Source organism: Pyxicephalus adspersus, chromosome 2 (genome assembly GCF_032062135.1).
Source record: "Pyxicephalus adspersus chromosome 2, UCB_Pads_2.0, whole genome shotgun sequence".
In the NCBI taxonomy this organism is placed as follows: domain Eukaryota; kingdom Metazoa; phylum Chordata; class Amphibia; order Anura; family Pyxicephalidae; genus Pyxicephalus; species Pyxicephalus adspersus.
In genome coordinates, this window is record NC_092859.1 from 42,063,906 (window position 1) to 42,076,217 (window position 12,312).

At 37.2% G+C, this 12,312-nt stretch overlaps 1 protein-coding gene across 2 annotated transcripts in view; it reads left to right on the forward strand.

Moving 5' to 3' along the window:
* The window catches only part of TBC1D9B (TBC1 domain family member 9B), a 40,830-nt gene that overhangs the window by 14,890 nt on the left and 13,628 nt on the right, over positions 1-12,312 (forward strand). For both annotated transcript variants that reach the window (XM_072400581.1, XM_072400582.1), the window contains exons 6-16: positions 2,624-2,831; positions 5,011-5,241; positions 5,774-5,917; positions 6,183-6,333; positions 7,354-7,568; positions 8,062-8,179; positions 8,997-9,282; positions 10,276-10,405; positions 10,505-10,603; positions 10,710-10,778; positions 11,949-12,189. In XM_072400581.1, coding sequence (XP_072256682.1) covers positions 2,624-2,831; positions 5,011-5,241; positions 5,774-5,917; positions 6,183-6,333; positions 7,354-7,568; positions 8,062-8,179; positions 8,997-9,282; positions 10,276-10,405; positions 10,505-10,603; positions 10,710-10,778; positions 11,949-12,189 — 1,892 coding nt within the window. The remainder of the gene's footprint in view (positions 1-2,623; positions 2,832-5,010; positions 5,242-5,773; positions 5,918-6,182; positions 6,334-7,353; positions 7,569-8,061; positions 8,180-8,996; positions 9,283-10,275; positions 10,406-10,504; positions 10,604-10,709; positions 10,779-11,948; positions 12,190-12,312) is intronic.

Genomic DNA, 12,312 nt, shown 5'->3' on the forward strand with positions numbered 1-12,312 from the left:
AAACTAGCCAGGTAAAGAGCTTGGTTGAAAGTAAGGGACACCAACTCTTCTTTTTACTACCATACTCTCCATTTCTTAATCCTGTTGAGAACATGTTCTCTAAATGGAAAGAAGTAGCAAAAGGAATTAGGCTGATTAATTTGGGTGCTTTATTAGAATTTTTAATAATAAGCGAGCAGGATTATTATTATACAAAAATGTTTAGCTTTTTGCCTAAATACCTAAGTGGAGAAAGCATTAATGATTAATAAATTAATTACATATTTTTATTTAATGTTTCTTGAGAAAAGCTTTTATGGTAAAAACATTGTGTTATATTTAATTTTATAATAAATTTATTGATTCATGAATTGGTTGCAAAAGTGTGACGTTTGAATGCAAAACTGTGAAAATAAAATGAGAAACCCTGTAATATGCTAATGTATTTTCCATGTTGATTGAAGGAAGGCAACATACATGCCATTTAACCACAGAACTACGGTCTAGGAAGCTGACACTCTACTGTATTGGGCAGTTTAAACAAAAGACAAAAAATGAAAACAATAAGGTTTTATTTATTGTTTTTATCAAGTGGCTATAAAGTAGTAGCATAGCATGCATAAAAATCAGGAACAGGAACTTTACCAGTTTAAAAATATGAACACATTCTTTGTTAGTTTTAAAACAAAAACAAAGCTTAACTACATGAACAAAAACAAAAGTTGGAAAACCTAAAACAGTTTATATACTAAACTTGAAGTATGGTTGTAGAGTAGAATAGCTCTTAAATGCAATCCACAACTAACTCAATGTAGTGTTGTTCTAATAAAACAGAATTGCTTCTGCCAGGTCCTCTTTCATAGAATCTCTTAAATCTTACTTGATTATTTTTAGAGCTGAAAATAGTCTTTCAACAATCACTTGGGTGGGTGACATTGCTGTTACGGTCCTAGCCACATCACTAATAATCTCGGAGTAAACAAGGATGGCTTCTACAGTTAGTTTCGATGAGCGATCAAACTTTTCAAATTCTTTGAATTCTTTTTATTTGGACATTTTCTGGTCATTTATCTTTTACTCATATGCAACGTCGCTTTACTGTTGATAGTTCCATTTTGTCCAAGTAGGAATCAAAGTCTAATTCTTCATTTGAAGAGGATGATCCTGAGTTACCAGTACTTATAGCTTCATCCAGTGGTGGCGTTTCAGGTAGTAATCCCTTCATGCGAACTGCTACATCATAGCTCAACAAAATTTGGCTTATTGGATCAACATAAATAGCAGCTAACAAAATTTGATTATCCAGTAAGAGATACTGTTTTCTTCATTGAAGATACAATGTCATCAGCTATTAACCTTCCACTTTTGTTCAGGCAATATATAAAGCTCTTCCATTTCAAGAAGAATTTACCAGGTTTTAAATCTTCAGATTGCAAACTCCTGGTGACAGTAAAAGGGTTAGAAAGTAGATTTTCCAGTGCTTTTACTTGTGTCCACTGGCTTTCAGTTAATAAAACATTTACATTGTCCAGTTCTTCAAGAAAGTCTTTTCGTTCGAGCAAATGCTTTACCATCAAATAAGTGCTTCCCCAGCATGTTGTTTGATCCAAAATGGCTCCTTTTCCTGCACTTCTTTTTAAAATGGCATCTGTTTTAGGGGCCCTGGCTGCAACAGTTACTTGCCTCAATTTGCTAATTGGATTAGCTGCATGACGATCTTTCAATCAATCTCCTATTGCAAGTTGCAGAGTATGAACATTTTCTCCAATACTTGCAGAACTGTCTTCCTCTAATATCTGTCTGTCACTTTCTACATCTACTTTATTTATCTATTTTCTCAATTGTGCTCAACATATTAGAAGCATTATCTGTCACAATACATATAATCTGTTCCTTTTGAAATTCAAAATCTTCTAGAACATCCTCCACTAACTTCTGAAGATAGTCACTAGTGTAATGTGCCTGGGTGTCCTTTACTCCCAAGGTTCGCGTTATTGTTTTATTATTTTCATCAACAAATCTAACATTAATAGCAAAATAATTGACTCTGTGACGTGTGCATGCATCCATTTTGTATGAAGACAAAATATCCCTTCAGACTTTTTCACTTAACTAACTTTCTAGTATTAGGTGGTGTGCAAAATGATGTTAAAGTTCAGCCCTGGATGGGAGCATATATGGGGAGTGCAGACAGGAGACCTGAACACACATCAGGCCATAGCACTCACCTACACCTATATCATTACACTTGTTTACACTCCAATGAACTTGTTAAACACAATATATCTGAAATAAAATGAAAACACTTTTCTTTTTGTTTTTTGGTACATAATCCAGATTACAATAATGTGAATGTCAGGTTGTATATTAGCTCAGTTGAACGTCACACTAGTAGAAATACAACTATGCACTGGGCTTTATTCTTACATAAGAGAAGTACCTAATTATGACTATTGTTTGTGAAAAAGGACATTTGAACTTGATGTTTTTTTTTTTTTTTAGCTTAAAGTTATCAGGAGTCGGCACATTTTTATTGACTCCGGCTCCGGGTACCCAAAATTGTCTCCGACTCCACAGCCCTGGTACACACACACACGTTACTTTTCCTATACCTTAATAACTAATGCCTTGTGTATCTTCTTAGAGATTTAGATGCCAGGGCAAAGAATGAACAGTACCGGTCCACTTTCAGACTACCCAGAGATGAGAGGTTGGATGGACACACAGACTGCACATTATGGACACCATTTGCCAAGATGCACATCCCCGGGCAAATGTTTGTGTCCAATAACTACATCTGTTTTGCCAGCAAGGAAGTGGAAGCTTGCCATCTTATCATACCACTGCGTGAGGTGAGTTTGAGATTCTATCACCAAGAGTAGGAGGCTATTTCTTTTATCCAGAAAGTTGTCAGATGGTACTCTTAGCATCTGGAGGAAAAGAAGTTTAGGCTCCAGATAAGGAAAGGTTTTTTTTACGGTAAGGTCTGTGAAAATGTGGAATCGGCTCCCTCAGGAATTAGTTTCAGCAAGTTCTATAGATTGCTTTAAGACAAAGCTGGATGTTTTTCTAGAAGCACAGAATATAACAGTATTAAGGCTTTAAAGTAAAGATAACTGAGACTGTTGATCCAGGGAACATCCGATTGCCTCATGGAATCAGGAAGGAATTTTTTTCCCCTGTTGAAGCAAATTGTACCAGGGGATTTTTTTTGCCTTCCTCTGGACCAACTACGTCCATGGGTTTTATATCTGGGATATGTTTATTTCCCTATTGGTTGAACTTGATGCACTTATGTCTTTTTTTCAACCTAACCTACTATGTAATTATGTAATAAAAACTGTAAATTACGTGATCCCTACTTATGTAGAGCAGTATACAGATTGCATATCATATATTCCTAACCCCTTACCTCTTAACATTAGGTTGTATGCTAGTACCTCCCAGGGACTCCCTGTTACCTCTGCATTCATAAAATTCTGCCACCAGGTAATCACCTGAATTCCTCCCCCCTCCCCAAGTATTTTCTACTTTCTACAGCCTAGTGGGAGAGAGTTTTTTCTCAGAAACCCACATTGCTGCTTGAATAACCTGGACACTTTTTATTGATTTCCAGTGATACGGTTCTCCCAGGCTTCAGAAGAGAGCACTGCATGATAATGTCATGGTGGTAGAATCAGTTGGTGTGAGCAGAGAGACCCCCCCACCCCCCACCCGACTTAAGACTGTACCTCATTGGTAGATTTATGTGGGGACACCATTATGAGAGAATTACTTGATTTAAATATATCTTAGTTCAATAAATATTGTATTTACTGCAATTTGAAGTTTTGTTTTTAATGATTATATAATGGTTTCATTGATATCTTTTCGCTACCATTTAATAAATTGTATTGTTTAAATAAATAATTATAATCCAGACCCTTCCTTTTCTTTAAAAGATGAAAGATAAGTTTTGCAGCTGAACACAGTTTGTTGTGGAATGCTGCACAACACCAGCAGTTTTAATTGTCTCACTTTTGGCAATGAAGCAATATCCTGAAGTTATTTACATTTGTATTACTAAATGTCCTTAGCTTGCAGTAATGAAAAAAATGTTGAACTAGAATATAGCAATAAATAGTAAGTAGTCCCCCCCAACCCCCCTCCCCCCGCTTACTGTTTTTTTTTATATAACCTTCATATCTTATCATACCTAGCTTCCTTCATTTGTTTTAAAATGTATTATTAATATTTTGAAAAACAGTACAAAAGTTTTGTTTTTTTTCCTCATGGCAGTGTTTATTAAAGCAGTGTATATATCCCCAATGGTACTTGGGGTCACTGAAGGTTATAATATTAGGTAAAATGCTTCTGGCCAAATGACACAATTACAGCAATTTCTGCAGAGTGATTGCTGGTTGTTCTATCCGTGAGAAAATAGGGTGTTTGCAGTAAAGTAAAACTTCAGGCAAAAGCTAGCAGTGAAAGCAGTTTGTGTAGATGACATAAGATTTGCCAGATCAAATGGCTGCAGACAGGTGCTGGTTGATCCCAATGAGACATGGTTAGGAAACTCATCCCCCATCATAACAATAATAACGAAACTGAACCATGGATAAAGGATCGCTCTCCACAAAAGGATACTTGTAAATTCAATGGAAGCACACAGCAAAACTGACCACACAGTGGCTGAAGGGGAAAAAGGTGAATGTCTGTTTGTGGTCTAGTTGGATATTCTAGTCCATATTGACTCAAGGTTGGGTTTTGAGCAATTTCTGTAATTCATTTTTTTTTTCTGAACTGCTGTTGTTATGTCTTACACTTGGATATTATAGGTTGCACTTAGTAAATACAGCTGATTTTTTTAGTCTTTATATCAGGCTGCAAAGCGACAAAAATTTCTAAACCCCCTGTAAGCTTGTATTTTTACTATATCCTACAGGAAAAGTGTAGCATTAAAGCATTGACTATAGTATCGAATATCGGATATTTCCAGATGAAAATGGCTTGCAAGTAATTATCTAATGTGGGGATATTCTAATCTAACAGGTTACAATTGTGGAAAAAGCTGATAGCTCAAGTGTGTTACCAAGTCCTCTGTCCATCAGCACTAAAGGGAAGATGACGTTCCTGTTTGCCAATCTGAAAGACAGAAACTTTCTGGTGCAGCGCATCTCTGATTTCTTGCAGAAGACATCACTTCAAAGGGCTGGAGGAGAAGAGACTGGGGATCAAAAGACTGCGTCAAGAAAAGGAAGCTGGGGAAATGATACGTATGAGGTAAACAGCTTTCTGCTTTTTGGAACTCTCCTCTAAGGGAAATTAAAATAAATTGTTGTGTAAGACAGTACATCAAAGTTACAATTTTACTAGTGTGAAGCTCAAACTTAAAGACAATACATTTGTTGCAGAATGAATGGTGCCAGCTTTTCTGAGTTTTGGTAAATCAGCAGAACCTAAATAGCTCAAATATTCAGATGAAATCCACATTTAAACCATCTAACTCTAAGCTGATTTCTGCAGACTAACAAACAAAAGTAATAAATGGTTTCATATCAATTATTTAAGGGCTTCTGTACATAATTTGCACCCTCACCCCGTAGTTTCTTTGCTTTTGATTGAATTGATAAGAATTTCTTTTCTCAACTTACAAAAATTGGTTACCACATTTGGTACATTTGTCATTGCCCTTTCATGGTTTTCCTGAGCAAACCTGTGTGGATTGTTGATTAGGGCTAAGCCATCATCTTAAATCTGTGGTCACCTTGATGTTTTACAATGTGATTTTTACATTTTTCTTTCATCCTGACAGACAGCTAAGCTGTTCTCTGGAACTCCAATTGATGTTGGCAGCAGTATTTCTCAAAAAAATGGCTGTGGAGATGCTCCCACCGCGTCCCATGGACTTCTCAAACTGTTTCAAAGGGAACCTGCAGAAGACCTGGGGCCAAAATGGGTAATGCATAACTGTATTTAACCTGTTTTTTTTATAAGGCAAACCTACCAGTCATAACAACCAATATTAAAGAATTTTTTGTTGTTGTGACTTCAGCAATAGGTGTAAAATCTGATTGGAGGCATTTTTTTTACAGTTTTGTGTCAAGTAATGTCATGATTTTCTAAAAGGGTAGTTATCAATTTCCAAAAAAAGGTGAAATTCTTGATGATTATAATAATAATGCGTTGTGATATATTTGTTTGTTTTTTTTCCTTTTTCTTAGACGAAGGAGAAAATGAAAGAGGAATCTTGGAACATTCACTACTTTGAGTACGGGCGAGGAATGTGTATGTATCGAACATCAAAGACCCGAGACCTAGTTTTAAAGGGCATTCCTGAGAGCCTTCGAGGGGAACTTTGGCTCCTATTCTCAGGTAAGTCTGATGTGGTATAATATTGGATTATTAGGATTGTGTGATAGAGTAACATTTTCCTGGATAATAGATTATATTTAAAATCATTTGTTTTATTTATCTTGGAATGCTAGATTGAGCCAACTTAACTACAAATAGTATGAGGGCAAGTGGCACATGTAATGTTGCTACCCCTCTGACATATTGGAGGAGGCAACAGGTTCAGGAAAGCAAAAGCAAAGTAAAAATTGTCCTCACCTATTGCTGACTCTAAAAGTGCATTTCTGTCTGGATAAGTCTGAAAAATATGTAAACTTACTGTGTATATATTTATTAAAAGCTTGAAAGAGTGAAGACTGTTCATTTAACAAAATAAGGGGAAATTCTGTTTTCCCTGGATTACCGTGAGACAACCCTTTTCCTTTTGTTTTTTTGCAGAACTAAAGGGGGTGCATAAAGCCATCTCTCTCTTATCCTATATAGCCATATAGAGCAGACAGCAAACGTCCTCCAATAGCAAATGTAAAGGTTTGGGATCCGTCCCATGGTGTTTCAAGATGAACTTCCTCTGTTTTGACATTTTGCTATTTTTGCAACCTCATGTAAAATTTTGAGTAGATGAAATTTAAAGGGATAGTGAGGGGTGAATATTGGGTTGAGCATGTTGGTAAGATATACAGCAAGCAATGTTTTTATAGACTGGCAGATGTTTGGGGCTTTTCATGATAAGGAGGGTGTCTCATTCACGCGCAGGGAGATCGACAAGTTTTATTTCCAACCTAAGTCACCCGATCTCGTGCCTGCATCGGGTGACATGGGAAGGAGAACCTGGAAGAGGAGAAGATGGCGGTGCTCGGAGACAGATGCCGGGACAACGCGGGACCCAATGGAAGACACCTCCGGATGGATCAGACTGTCCTTTAGGATTGAAGGTAAGTGTATTTTTTTGTTTTAAGCACTTTTCAGTTTAGTTCCTCTTTAAGGAAATGTAAATGTAAAATCTGATTTTTTTTTTTTTTTTTTTTTTCATTTGTATTTCAGGAGCATCAAATGAGATGGCAACTCATCCTGGTTACTATGCTGACCTAGTAGAGAAGTCCATGGGAAAATGTAACCTTGCAACAGATGAGATTGAGCGTGACCTCCACCGCTCCATGCCTGAACACCCTGCATTCCAGAATGAGCTAGGAATAGCAGCTCTTCGCCGTGTGCTCACAGCTTATGCTTTCCGCAACCCCAACATTGGATATTGCCAGGTATTAGCATTCTTTGTGCTAGCATAGGTGAATAGGAATAGTAGGTTAAAAAGGCTTCATACGATTACCAGTGGTTTTAAATAACCATGTTACAAATGTGACAAGTTGAGTATATGGTTAAAAAAGAGTTTAAGGCAGATATTCCCTCATCAGAAGAAAAAAGTAAATCCAGAGATTTACATAGCTAAAGTTAAAGACAAACTTGCACTTTATTTATTCAAGTTGCACCCTGGTCTCCCACACCTCCTGAACATGCTGTACACAGTATTTACAAGAAAAGTCAATATTTGATTTCCAACTACCTTCATTTCAAGATCTTCTGATTGTTTTCAGACTATTCCACAAAAGGTATGCTTATGCATTTTTGTCATTATATGCAAAGTTTGGATTTCTCAGTAATGTAGCAGTATTGTCATATGCTGAAAAAGTGGTTTCAGAACAGAATCATCTTCTCATATTCTAGGTAACAAAAAAAAATTACTTTTGTTTGTAGGCCATGAATATAGTGACCTCAGTTCTCCTGCTATACTGTAATGAGGAAGAAGCATTCTGGTTGTTGGTATCGCTGTGTGAACGGATGCTACCAGATTATTACAATACACGAGTAGTTGGTAAGTCATGATAAACATCCAGCTCATTTGAAACTGTTATTGACAGAAAACCTTTTCAATTGTTAATAATACAATATTGTGCTACAGGAAAGAAGTGCTGAGCTCCTTTTAAAAAAAACACATTTAGTATATAGGTAATAGAACAACAATAGCAAAATGTGTAAGAATAAACTTTTGGGTGTAGTTTAGTAGTCTAATTAACTTGAGGTAGTAGCTCCAAAATTCAGAAAATGCTGTTTTCGAAGGAAGGGGGTGTATTTCAGGCAGGCAAACAGGGACTGCAGTATTCTGGTATTCTGGCTGTCATCATTCTGGATGACAGCCTCTGGATGAAACCCTCCCAATCAGCTGCAAAGGCTGTCATCCAGAATGATGACAGCCTTTGCAGCTGATTGGGAGGGTTTCAATTTGGATGCAACCATATAAAGCAGTACAGCCCATGTAATTGTCTCTTTCAATAAAGAGTGGTGCCATTTGTACAACACTTAGATCAGTCCTACCAGCTGCAAAAAAAATAAATATATATATATGGCCAATCTAATTTATTTACCAAGGACAGTCAAATGGGGTTGGGTTGAAAATGGTTTAAAGCAGTAGTCGCCAACCTTTTGGACATCACGGACCACACATGCGCGGGGAGCAGCGTGTCACTTAAAGAGAAAGAAGCTTCCCCGAGTGACGTCATAATGCTAGAACCCGCTCACTCCCCTATCGCAGGTACACATTTCAACAACACTTTCATGATTGAGCCAGCAAAGGTTTGAAATAGCATGCACAGAATTTTTGTTTGACTAATACCTCTTTATTGGGTATTCAGGAGCCTTGGTGGACCAGGGAGTGTTTGAGGAGCTGACTCGTGAGTGCCTACCTCAGCTTTCTGAGAAGATGCAAGAGCTGGGAGTCATCTCTACCATTTCTCTTTCTTGGTTCCTTACCCTGTTCCTCAGTGTCATGCCTTTTGAGAGTGCTGTGGTGGTGGTTGACTGTTTTTTCTATGAAGGCATCAAGTTGATTCTGCAGCTGTCATTGGCTGTACTAGAGGCAAACATGGATGCTCTCTTGAACTCCAGTGATGAAGGCGAAGCCATGACAATACTTGGAAGGTAATAAATCACCACTTTAAAAGCAGATTTAATAACCTAGAATTACATGTATCTCACTAGGTGTTAGAAAAGACATACAAAAAAACCTCTTGCCCTGCTCCTGGTGGCTTTTTTTTTCCTTTAATTGCTGGTGTGTTTCAGTATATAGAGCCTGGCTTTAAGATGATATTGGACATGTCATTCTTTTTCTTTTTCAAAAAAGTTTATTAGTTTTCCAATTATAAATTACAAACATTGGTAAAATAAACAATAACAAGAAGGAAAAGGAAACCTAGTATAGGGGGTCATCAAAAATTATTATCATTTCTTAACTGTCCAAACTAGCCTAGATTTCCATTGTCAAAAAAAGCTTGAGAACTAATAACTATTTATTGTTATCTATACAAAAGGTTTAATCAAGAAATATTATAACATAACCATTCTTCAAATCTTTCAGGTCCCCTTACTCTATATCAGAATTATATCAAGTAACCAGGGAGGGGTAATAAACGTAAGGGAAACAAAGAAAAAAACATTTGAGCATTTGAAAAAAAGGGGGGGGGGGGAGTTTTAGGGAAACCAACTGGATGAGGATGAGTTTGGGTGGGTTCCACTCCTAGAGATTACACATTAAAAAATCCACGGGTACCATGTCTTATAAAACTTATTCAGGTTGTTCTTAAGGGTACATGTCAATTTATCATTAATCATTATCCAAACATTTTATGTTTAGAAAAATCAAGAGGGATATTGGAAGCTTTCCAGTAATCCAGCAATTGTGAAGCAGGCTTCTAGCAGAATGTATTTAACCAGTGTAATGAACTGTCTCGGAACTGATTCCTCTAGCTCCGCATGGACATGTCATTCTAAGGAGTTTAGTTCTGCTTTTACATGTGATGACAGCAGATCGAGTCTGTGTAAACATTTATATCAATACCAACAACAATAAAATCAGTATGGATAAAATGAGGAAGATGCTTGATATTGGATGCTCAAAGTCCTTTTTTCCTCTAGATATCTTGACAATGTGGTGAACAAGCAAAGTGTGTCACCTCCAATTCCCCACTTGCATGCGCTACTCACCAGTGGTGACGAACCTTCAGTTGAAGTTGACATTTTTGATCTCATCAAAGCATCTTATGAGGTAATGCTATCTAATATTTCTTACTTAGAATCATCATCGATATCAAGGATAAAGAAATGTATTGTTTTTTTTGCATAAATTCCTATCTTCTGTTTCTAGAAGTTCAGCAGTCTAAGAGCTGATGACATTGAGCAAATGCGGTTCAAGCAAAGGTTAAAAGTCATACAGTCTTTGGAAGATTCTGCTAAGAGAAGTGTGGTAAGAATAAATAGATCATGTAAAATATGTTACATTGCACTTGGGCAATACTTTTTATTGCAAGTGTCACAGCATATAATTTATTTTACCCCTTGCTGATGTTTAGGTGAGAGCCATTTCTACTGACCTTGGCTTCTCCATGGAAGAGCTAGAAGATCTCTATGTCCACTTCAAGGTTTGTGTTTATTGTTACATGAAGCAAATCATAGAACTAGGTTCATTTAAAAAAGTTATTTTTAATATATATGTAATATAATGTATCTGCACCTACAGTCGTTTCTTCATACTACCGCAAAGCCCAAAAATACTGTCAATCCACCATAATGGAGCTTCCTGTAATGATGTGGCGGTGATGTTGCACTGCTTCTAATTTCAGAGCAGAGTTTCACTCTCCTGGGTGATACTGTTGTCACTGCTGATTCACAAGTAGCTTGCCAATCAGATTCCTGGCCACATCTAGTCCTGCTCAATGATTTCTGGATTTAGAGCTCTGCCTGAAATGCACCCTTTTGAGCAGCAGTGCCTGGAAATACATGCAAGATACAAATAAAAGAGAGTTTAGCCCAGTTAGGAGAGGTAAAATATTATTTTGGTTACTTTTTGAGGCTTTTGCATCACATAGCTGTATTTGGGACTTGTTTGGACTTGCATCCTTTTTAGTTGTAGTTTAGGAATGTGACTGAGATGCCAAAGAAAATATGTTCTAGCAATATTTACTCACGCAGCATCTGTACAGGAAGATTCATTTGTATTTTACTAATCTTTTAAAAGAACTCATTCAGCTAAGTGATCTAGCCCTATATAAAATATATCAAAGCTCAACCTGTAATTAAAGCTGAACTCCAGAAAAAGTTAAAAATGACTCTGCAGTGGGGCTCCGGTTTTGTCTATGGAAAACAGCAAAGGCACCACACTTGTCACTATTCCTACTTTCCTGACCTCTGGCATCCTTCTCCATTTTCATACAGTCTTGAGATGTGGACAGGTTATCTGCTCTAATGAATTAATTGTCCTGCAATTTGGGTGAGCCTTGGAAAACCAGTCATGCAGCTAGGGTACAGCCTGCGGGAGTGTCAAAAAATATTTCTACTTATTCCTCTAATCTGAAACAGGCATTTAACCCCCAACAGCATGGTGGGGGCACTCGAAAAATAATTTTGTCAGAAGACCAGGGATGCTCTTTAGATGCTCTCTAGAGCAGATGGCTTACTAACTCTAAGATCTTGCTACTTGGTCTCAGCCCTGCAGCTTTCTAGCACTATTTTACATTTACCTTTGCATTATATCCTTGCATTATTTACATATGGATCTTTTTGCCATGTAATCCTTTATGTTTTTCACTCAGGCTCAGCATTTAATGAGCTGTTACTGGGGCGGGAACCGTGCTTCCAGCAATCGCCATGACCCTAGCTTGCCTTACCTGGAGCAGTATCGCATCGACCTCGACCAGTTTCAGGAGTTGTTTGCTCAGCTCACTCCATGGTCATTTGGACCTCATACAACCATACTAGCAACACGGATTTTTCGCTTGTTGGACAGCAACAAGGATTCCCTAATAAATTTTAAGGAATTCGTCACTGGACTGGGTTTGTAATAAAAATAAATTGTCATACTTTTTAAGGGATTGTTTTCTATTTAAACCATGGTGAAAATCATGACAAAAAGTGTATAGTTCATTGCAGTAGGTAGATAGCCACTCTCCATCAGGA